Source organism: Drosophila guanche, unplaced genomic scaffold (genome assembly GCF_900245975.1).
Source record: "Drosophila guanche unplaced genomic scaffold, DGUA_6, whole genome shotgun sequence".
Taxonomy (NCBI): domain Eukaryota; kingdom Metazoa; phylum Arthropoda; class Insecta; order Diptera; family Drosophilidae; genus Drosophila; species Drosophila guanche.
In genome coordinates, this window is record NW_022995744.1 from 11914655 (window position 1) to 11925374 (window position 10720).

Genomic DNA, 10720 nt, shown 5'->3' on the forward strand with positions numbered 1-10720 from the left:
CTTGGCTAGTGACTAATTAATCTTAATTAAAGTCTAAGTTGGCTTCGCTTCCTCTTCCATCCACTCCCCCCGCACCCATATGGTGCGGGGGTGTGAGCCAGCTGTTGCTATTGCTATTGCCATCGTTTCCATTTCATTTAATTGCGATACATTTGTCTGTCGCCTAATGGCAATTTTACGTGCACCATATAAATCAACTTTTGTGCTTGGGTTGATTTATTTCAAGCATTTTCGAAAAGCACACAAAAACAGAGGCAAATCAGAACGCGAAAGAAAAGGAAGCTTTGGAGGGTCGAAGCTATTCGATAACCTTACAGCAGCCCATATGCATGCCCTTCTGCAGTTAATAGAAGGATGAATTTCAGACAAGAAAGCTGCACAGATGGAGATCTAGTTTTCATGGAAACCACAAAATTACATTTCGTAGATAATAATCATGAATTTGCATTGCATTGCAAACATCTGTTCCAACTCATTATACGCTCCCCGAGAGGAGGGAGGGTTGATGCAAAGCAAACAACGTGCCACCCAATCCGGACAAAGAGATAACAAAAATGGTTTGCAAATTATTCTCAGAGTCCGCTAATTATGGCACCAGCACAAGCGGGATAACATGCGAAAGCCAAAAGGGAAATGGGCTGAGTGGGTGGGGGTGGGGGTGGGTCATGCATGAACGAGTTGATTACACACGAACACACTGGCTTACAAATGGCAATCATTGCTGCTGTTTTTGTTGGTATTTTTGCTGCTACTGTCGCCACTACTGCTGCTGGTGGGTGACTTCCACGCATTGCTTTTATAGCATTTAAATCCACTCCACACAGACGCACGCACACAGCACAACAAAACCCCTTGCATTGTCCACGAGTGCGCTTAATCGCACTGTTCAACATGGCATTTGGGCAGAAATGTGTCCCCCAAATCAACTCGGATTTATGTTGCGGGCTGATGTTGGTTTTCTAGCGTATTTACATAGCTAAATCGACAACAATTCGATTTAATAAATATTTTATCAATGATCTTTGCCATGTGGTCTACTGTAGGGTCCCGCTGTTTGACGTTCTCCTTCGTTTTGCGCTCTCTTCTTGCGTCTGCTTTCATGTAATCTGCTGTTTTTGATCAGGGCTGCTGCTCTCACGATTGCTTACTCTAGTCTCTTGATTCTTTTACCGTTTCTGCCTGCAGTCTGTTTGCTGTTGTTCTTGGTGTAAATGTCATCTTGGACGCTCTCTGATTCTTGCTTTCTCTCTCTTGCACTTACGCGCTCTCTTCTTTTAATCTCATGAGGTTTCTTCCGTTTACTTTGATTTACGCTGCTGCTGTTTGCTTGCATTCTCTTTCTGTTCGCAACTTAATCACCGTTTTCACACATTTACTCTTTTGATTCTTAATTATTTTACTTTTTTGAAGTGGAGTGTCTTCGCTGCTAGCCACGTTTCCATGGTGAAATTGTGAATGAACTGTTTAGCCCCGTAAGCCAGTCACGTTTTGACCAAAATGGCCACAAACAAATACAAAAAAAACAATACCAAGCGGCGTTCAATTTGCAATTTCATTTTCGCCCAGATGATTTGCTCATCCATAAATGAGGGCGAAAACCGGCAAACTAATTAATTAACTATTTTTGTGCTTGCTGCTGCGTTTATTTTTGGTAGAATAATTATTGTTATTAGTATTTTCTGGTGGCCAAGACCAGAGCTAAAATGGCACCTAATTTACGACCCGTACAAGGCAGCCAGACAGGTGCTGCTGTATGGCCCAATTATTCATGCAGATCGATTAGCCGTGAACCCCGAAAATGGCTCATTAGGCCACCGGCTGATTAGACGTTAATTGGAAGAGGGAGAGCGAGAGTGAGTGCTTGGTGCGGAGGCGCAACTTCAAAAGAAATTTAATTAACAGGCATCGCCGACAAGTGAGCAAAACGATTCGTCCATTCAATCGAAGGATCCAACAGCGATTCACTTCATTCAATTCAGTCAATCGATAGATCCCAACAATGGTGTTCACAAATCAATCGATAGACCACCCAACAAAAGCCTAAATGCAATCGCCTCTCCCTTTTCCCCTGTATTTGCACAGGCTTCGGCTGGGCAAACAGGACGAACGGCTCCAACTAAAAGTCAACAAAAATGCTGACGTTTACGAATCGAAGGCAAATAGACAGGCAGGGAAATGACAGAAGCTGGAGAGGCGCTCTGGTCTGCACTAACTGAAAAAGTTGACTTAATTAAGTTTTGTTTTTTGGCTCTCATTCATTTCCCCTAAAAAGTAGGCTATGTAGAGTGGCCAAAGGAATCAACAGCTCAAGAATAGAATCGAAAGGCTCAGTACTCCAAGCCCCATTTGCTTTGGTCTATTCTAATTGCTTTTAATCTGAACACGAACATATTTATGAGCACCGTATATCCGCATTAAGAGCGGTCCTAAGCCTCGACCGGAATTCAATTATTTCCAAAAATAACAACACACAAATCTCAGACTCGGGGGATAGCAGAAGTTTCACCTTAAATAAACAATTCATTTCTTACTTCCAGAGCTCTCGAGAGCTGCCACCACGAAGGGAGGAGGACCAGAGCCTGCTGCCTAGGCCCCAAATCGGACCAATTTATAATTGTGAAACATAACGGACGCCAGATACAGATACACAAGCAGTGGCAGTGCCAGTGCCAGTAACAGTACCAGTTCCAGAGAAAGCGAAAGAGCCGAGGCTTTGCATACGCAAAAAGTTTCCAAGTGATTAATTTCACAAAGGGATTCAACAACATCAAGGGGAGCAGGAGCAGGAACAGGAACGGGAGCAGCAGCAGGGGTTGGAACAACTTAAGCCAATTACGCAAGTGATAAGAACGGAATAAAGCAAAGGCCGGGGCAGGGACAACGCCAGATGCCGCCATGAGTTTCCTCAGCTCAATGCAGCAGTATGTAACAAGTGGCATCTCCAGTCTGGGACTCGGCAATCGACGCTTCTCCCTCTCCCGCCAGGAGTCCAGCGAACAGCAGTCGGGAGGCGTTGGGGGCGTACCACCTGGTGGAATTGCTGCCGCTACGCCTCTGCCGCCCTTTCCACCGCAGCAGCAGCAGCAACAGCAGCCGCTGCCACTGCCTTTGCCACTTCAACAACAGCAGCAGCAGCAGCAGCAACAGCAACAACAATTGCTGTTGCAACAGCAGCAGCAACAGCCGGCACATGACCGCCACCCACCGCTTCAGCAACAGACGAGCATTGGCAGTGGCCTGGGCCTGGGCCTAGGTGCAGCTGGCGTTTATGGGGCACCAGCAACACCCATCGCAGGCGTGGCAGCTACATCAAGCGGCAGCACTTATCCATCCGGCGGCGTGGTAATCGGCAATCCGAATGCCACAAATCCATTACTGGGTGAGTTTTACATTTGCATTTGGCTTAGATCGGGGAGCAACTAATTGAGTTCCTAATGGCATCATAATTCCATCTAAATTGTATAACTGCGATTCATTCAACTGGTTCAAAGAAACGGGCGGTTAAATTTGAATCCCCAAGTGGAATCTAGTACATATCCCCTTAAAGGAAAGTACAATTCATCCCAAAGTAAAGCTTACGTTTACTTTTACTTTTACCTTTGCTCCCCCACTTTCACTTTTCCATCAGCTGCCAAAACTTTGCGGTCTATAAACCCCCATAAGAACAATCTTTCTGTACGTGGGTGTGTGTTTGTGTGTGTCTGTAGACCAACCAGGATGGGGAGAACATGAAAAAGTTTATTGAATCCGCCAGGCGTTATCGAGTCGCAATATGAAAATTACATTACATATCTCGGGCGCGTATGAGCACCAAATGCGACCAAAGTTTCGCTTTCGCAAATGTTTGGCCACGCCAACGCGTGTACATATGTATATGTACATGAGGGTATCCACAAATGTACAGACAAATCCGCCGCTGCAGGGTGGAAGGAGGAGAGTAATGCTGGTGGAGCGAAAGCAATCAACATGCATATGTGACTTCTTGTGCGGCTTCTCGTGTTGGCTATGCAAAACTTGTTTGCCAAGCTAAACGATGTTCGGGTTGTTGTTTCTGTCGCAGTTGGCAAATGCAAACACATTTCAATGCCGCCAAGACAGAGCCAAGCCGGAGAGCGTGCCCTGTCCACATAAACCGCCGACTGCTGAAACTATCCAGGCATCGACATGGATGGACTTGGTGGCATTTGCTTGAATTTTGATTCACTGGCGTCTCTGCAGCATTTGAATCAAAATTGAAATTGGCTTATCTTGTTGCACGAGCCACGAACGAGCGGTTTGTCCTAGCCAACAGACCACGGGGGAAAATCTCTTAACCGAAAGCCATCAGTGTGTAAGCGCATTTGCTGTGCGAGTGTGTGTGTGGCAGTTCTTTGGATTTCAGTCCAGTCCAACTTAGAGTTTGGGAATTTTTTTTGCGAATGCTTTTCCTAGTAGCAGCAGCAGGGATCCTTTCCCTGACCGTACCACAAAAAAATCGTTCTTGCCGAAGCCGCAGAAATGGTTTCTACCCATCCTAGTTCTAAGTAGGGCTTCATTGTCCTTGTGGACGGAACCAACTAGAAGACTGTGCAGGACTTTATACAGAGCAATGAGTATGAGTGGGAGTCGCCGCAGCCGCACAGATGCATGTCAAGGTTGCGGTTGCAGTGCTGTTTGCCTTGAGCATCGCCTTCACGCCGCATGGACCACACCGCCAGCGCACTGCACATTGACTTTGACTGTTGGGGACTCGTTTCCCATTTGACTTTCGTGCCACATGGCCACACAGAGCTCTCGTACCTGCCCCACCAACAATTTGCATGTGTGTCGGAAGCTGTGGAGCTTCCATTGGTTCCAGACCCATTTCCAGACTCATTTTTGCTGCACAACTCAAAGCCTCTCTTTCTCTTTTCGCAGGTTATCCCAAAACTGGAGCTGGCGGCACCTCCACATCCGCTTCCGGCAGCGGTGGCACACCCCAATCCCGTCGTCAATCACGCGCCCTGGAATGCCTAGCCCCGCCACGCACCGGCTCCTTCCGGCAACGCAATTCGCCGCTGCACCAAGTGGACCCACCGCCACGCCCACCGTTGGCCTTCTGCAAGCGTCGGCTCAGCTGGCCCGAGGTGGATCCGCGCTCCAACTCTGGGTAAGACCAACAGCATTCCAAAAGGGGTGGGCAACTAATGCATAGTTGATGTGCGGGAACGGCTGAGAGCCAGAGCTGCCCGAGAATGGATTTTCGAAAATAAATGTCTGTCTGAAAAGGTGGCCGAAACGGTCCTAAACCCCGTCCGGAACCTGTTTACCGGTGGTAATTAACCTTTAGATGGAAATGTTAATATTTTCCTTAACTTGCCGTCAGATATTTATACAAACATGCACACACGCACACAGAGAGACCATCCACAGACTCACGCACGCACAGAGGTATTCGAATGTGAAATGCATAAATTAAACAGAGAGAGAGGGAGGGAAGGAACTGGAGATAATGAGCGTCTTTGGGGATTTGAGGCCTGCTTTTGGGGCCATAAATAAGCAGCAGGAGCGACAGCAGGAGGGCAGGCAGACAGGCAATCCTTAAAGTCACCACATGGTGCACGGGTACAGGCTCAGAGTGCGGCTCAATGGAAATCTAAAATGAATTATTTACCAATTAATTAATGTACTTCAATTTCAGTTGTTTTCTCGATTTGTGTTTTTTTTTCGAATGCCCAAAAGAAAACTTTATCGCTCTCGACCTTCATAATTATGTAATTAGAAAAGTTCGTTGAGTTTTCCTGAAGAAACTTTCGCACCCACCTAAGGAGAGGAGGGATTCTACTGCTGCTGCTGGCCCGGCAACATCCTTCGAATGCGGGCCAAACCTTTGAGTGTAGAAAAAGTTTTTGCCCATAACCTACATACACATAGAGCCCCCTCCAAGCCCCATCAAAAAAACCCCCCTGCCACATGGAAAGTGTCTTGTTCTTGAGCTCGTTTAAGGCTGCTTGTCCTGGGGTTGGGCACTCTGATTGCTCTTAACGAGCAAGAGAATCCTACCAAGCCCAGGTGCAACATCGTAACAACCCAGCCAGCGCAGCAGCTGCAGCATCTTTGTGGCACACAAAGGGAACGAAGCGCCTTCCACTTTGCATAATACGGCATCTGCTTAACCCGAGAATGTGCGCATAATGTGAGTGCGGATCACAGGTTACATTTAATTAAGCCCGAAATGAGATTTTCGGTGCAAAGAAAGCGTGTGATGCTGGCCTTGAGAAATATGTGTTTTTGATGATCAAAATGTGTGAAGAGTGGGCTTGAAGAGCGCTTCCATGAGGAGTTGAGACATTCATTAGTCAAGTTAGCAGTCCCAAGGAGCTATGAGAACTCCTCAAGCTTCTTTAATGAAGTGTGAAAGCAGCTCGATTTATTTCCTTCGTTAATAAAGCCATCGATGCCTGTCCAAGGAATTGCCTTGCGGCCTGCCAACTTCTGTTATTTGCTGTCCGCTGTCCAGAGCAGCCATGCACATTCGAAACTAGCCTCTGACCGCACATTTTTCCGCATAATTTATCAGTAAAGCCCCAACAATTACTCGGCTTATTAATATCCAATTGATACACGAATTCTCATATTTTATGCATCAAATGTTAATTGGAGCGAAATTAGTTTGTCGCCACACAGCCATTAAAGTTGAGTTAAAGTTCTATTCAATTAAATATTATGCACACGCAAAAAATTAATTCATCATAGCACAATTAATTCATCATCAATTTAAGTGCATTTTCTGAGAAAGTTAAAAACAAAATAATAATAAATAATAAGTGTCAAGGTTTGGGTTCGCACAAAACTTTGTAACCTCGAGAATGATTTTATTTTTTTCGTACCTTCAAGTTAAATATAAAATAAACATTTTCCGACAAAATAAATACCGAAGAAATTCCAAACTAAAACTTTCTTAGGGCCCCACAAAAAATACATGACAGTGAAAAAATTGTGGGAAAAAAATCTTAAAAATTGAAACCGAAAATTGAGTGTCTCTGAAAGCGATGAAATCACAAAGCAAAGCACAGGCAGCGACGAGGGAAAATAAAACAGCAAACTAAACAACTGCGCGGAAAAGTTTGAAATTAAATATTTCACAAAACTTTTCCCAGAGAGAGAGTGGCACAGTGCGGCGGTCCTCTGGTACAACTTCAAACAATGCAGTTAGTGTCCTGGGCAGTCCTGTCTGCCCAGTCTACCCTATCATTTACGGCAATTACGTTGACCATTTTCACACGCCCTACCCACACCTAACTCCCACACACACCCACGGAGAGGTGTTCGCAAAAAAAGTTGCCTACATTTCAGGGTGTCGACAGAAAGTGTTGCCGTTGCCGTTGCCGCTGCCGCTGCCTTTGCCTACTGTGAGGACTCATCGCTTGGGTTTATTTTTTTTTTGCTTGCCCAATAAAAGTAACGTAAACGTAAAAAATCATCAACGCCGGCGACAAAGTTAAGCGGCTTAGCTGTTTCCCGTGCTGAGTGCGCAAAGTTTTGCTCAACTTTTTCCTGCCACATCTGCTCGGATAGGGGATTTGCCGTAGCAGATTTGATGGCATGGGAGTGTGGCTGTTTGAGTGTGGGTGAGGCATGCAAATCAAATGATTAGGTAGGGCATCCCAGCTATCGTGTCTAGGCCTAGTTAGGACCTTTCCTCTCCACGCCACACACTCGCACACTGAAACTTTCAATCAAATATGCAAACTTCTGAATATTTGTATACAATTAGCGGCTCAGGGCGAGGTTGGGGCTGGCATGCAGCGAGGGGTACGAGAACGGGTTGCGGGGTATACGAGGTCCAAGGGTGGCGTAGTCCGGGCAACAGGCGTCCGGCGACCCTTATCAATGTTGAAATAGGTACGGCACGGACTGTGTTACATTTATACGCTGAGAAGAGCATATTGACAGTGCCAATTAAAGTCAGACACCGAACTGACAGGCACAGGCAGTCAATTTAAATATTCTTTGACTCTGATACTCGTACCGAATGGATCCCCCCGCCCTTCCTCTCTATCACTCTATTGCACATATGGATAACCCTCTACTTTATCGGTTCTCTTTTTTGATGTTGTTGTATTTCAATACAGGGTACAGGAAACGGATGGCTCGTATTTTGAGAACTTTACATCGCTGGGCTGGAAACGTGAAAATCGTCGCATGTCAGCCACGCGTGCCGCCGAGGCACGTGCGGAGGCTAATCCCGAGAATGAACGTGATCCGCCGGCACCCGAGGAGTCCATTGACCGCCAGGACGAGAAGGAGAAGCTGTATGCGGAGGTCTTGCATACCATTGCCAATACGGTGGGAGCACCCGCACCGGGCGGACAGGTAAGTGGCTCCGAGATAAATCAATATTGCTGTTGGTGAAGGGCTAGTTCCTCGAGGGAACGCCAGAGTTGAATGAAATTATTATTTCGGCGTCCAAGAGAGAATGGGAGAGGTTATGCAAATAGTTACAAATTATACAATTTGAGGCAATTTCTGGGGGACACACACAAAGATACAAATAGGCCTATGGCTGGGCCCCGAAGCAAGGATGCAAAATGATTGAAAGGCTTAATCGGGCACATTAGGGATCCGTAAGACGTTTTGCAATTTGAATGATTAATATCTGGGTTAACCCTAAGGCGCAACCTCTCCCCATACCTCATCTGGCAGGGAACTCAATTTCTTTTGACCGGCTCTCGAGCTTATGTTTGTGAGGTGGAGGGTTGGGAAATGCAATTAAAAATTTGCTACTTTTTCCTCCTCACTGATGATTGCCATTTGAAAAGGAATTTTCCAATATTTTCGCCATATTTTTCTCCCGGCTACGGGCGTCGTCTGCCTGCCTTAACACGAGTTCATTTTTCAATTATCGTTTTTAATTTAAGAGTAAGAAAATTGTTAGACGCCAGACCCCACCCCGTCCCACCGCCCATTGCACAACTAATGAAACTGGAGCTTTAGTCCCAGAGGGCGGGGCAGCAGGCGCTCCTTCAACAGGAGCAGTACAGCTGGGGTAGTGGCGAGGCCCAGATGAGAAGCAAGGTTACGCCAGCATAATAAAAGTTTCCTGCTAGTCCTAGTGAGCGGAAAATACGCGTTCGTCCTGCTGTGATTGAGTTGAAACTGGTCAAATCTCGCGGGTCCCCGCAAAGCGGATAGAGAGACGAGAGAGAGAAAGTCGGTAAAGAAAGTTATTGCCTTGCACAGTCTCAATGGGGGCCGACGGTGCCCTTTCCCCTTTCCGCCGCCTTACTCTGCTTTAGTTTGTTGGTCATTTTTGCATTTAATGGTAAATAATTACAAGTAAATGCGATTTGCTCGGCCATCAGAGGGTTAAACCTTTGCTAATGGAAATTAATGAAAAGAAAGAAAATATAAAGTAAAAGAAATAAGAAAAGGAAAGAAATCCAAGAAAGTTTCTGCAGCAGGGACTCAAAATTGTGACGCAAATGAAAAGAAGGATTAGTTACAATTATAATGAGCTGATGAAAAACTTACTCTTCGGAGAAGAAGGAACAAAAATTCGTTTGTTCGTTGTTTTCGTTATGGTGCAGGCATCGAACTGGAAAAAATACCAATTAGCAGAGATTGCATTTGATTTTAATATCGATTACTTTAAAACTCTTTTCATTTGTGTTTCAATTATGAACACCTATCAAAACCCGATAGCATTACTTTCTTGAATATATTTTGCCATTAAAAATCTATTTTTAATGCCACAATTTAAATGCAAATTAATTTCGTAAATTACCAATAAAATATTTAATGCAATCATTCGTTGTCTTCGAGACTTGAATATCATATCAAATGCTTTCTAATCATTATTCAAACCAAGGATCCAGTGAGACAAATATTTCAGAGAGTGTAATAAAAATACACAAAAATTTAATTGGATTTTGAAAATGTTTGCAACATAAGTATGAAACTTGAACCACCCTCCTCGATATCCAAGTCGAATTAATGGCCTCATAATGAAGTTGCCCCATATTTTCGACTGCAGGTCCAGGCAATCAAATTATAATAACAGCCTCTACCCCGCCCTCCGCCGTAGAGCAGTAGTGGGGCCGGGGCGGGGGGACGTTTTGTGATGAAAGCGTTACGCGAACCGTGATCGAAATCAAAAGTCGAGAGGCTAATAAATTCAACGCAAGATAAATCAATAGAGTTGAGAGAAAATAAGAAAAATAAGAAAAAAAAAAAGAAAAGAAAACGAAAAATGTTTTGCCAGCCAATAAATGAATATTTCTTTTACTTTGCCACTTCGCAACGGGGGAAAATATGCAAATTTTTTAAATTTTAATGATATTATAATTTTGTTTACTCGCAAATATTTACAAATAAATGACAATATAATTAAATTAAATGAGAATACATTGTGCTCTTCCTCTCCCTATGGCAACACGTAATTTGGCTCATATGGAAAATCTGCTTCGTCTTTGGCTTCCTTTCTGTCTGCTCTGAATGGTTGCTGGATGTTGGATGCTGGCTGTTGGCTGCTGTCTGCTGGATGGTACAAAGTTTGCACATTACAAGGATGAGATGTATCTGCATGCACAGCGCGCCTTTGGTGTCAATCCGGATCGTCATTATCGCCTGCTGCATGCCTCCGCCGAGGATAAACCAAGGATAATCGTACTCTCTGCGGTGGTAATCGAGGCTGATGGCCTGGAGGCAAAGGATGCCAATGGTAAGAGCTCACACGCCCCCCTTGACACCCCGTACTCCT

General features: G+C 45.0%; 1 protein-coding gene across 4 annotated transcripts in view; it reads left to right on the top strand.

Moving 5' to 3' along the window:
- LOC117580298 (BAI1-associated protein 3) overlaps nucleotides 1-10720 on the top strand; it is a 53087-nt gene that overhangs the window by 32251 nt on the left and 10116 nt on the right. For all 4 annotated transcript variants that reach the window (XM_034266782.1, XM_034266784.1, XM_034266781.1 and 1 more), the window contains 4 exons: nucleotides 2538-3379; nucleotides 4897-5128; nucleotides 8094-8334; nucleotides 10513-10681. In XM_034266782.1, the coding sequence (XP_034122673.1) occupies nucleotides 2896-3379; nucleotides 4897-5128; nucleotides 8094-8334; nucleotides 10513-10681 (1126 nt within the window). In that variant the 5' untranslated portion in view covers nucleotides 2538-2895. The remainder of the gene's footprint in view (nucleotides 1-2537; nucleotides 3380-4896; nucleotides 5129-8093; nucleotides 8335-10512; nucleotides 10682-10720) is intronic.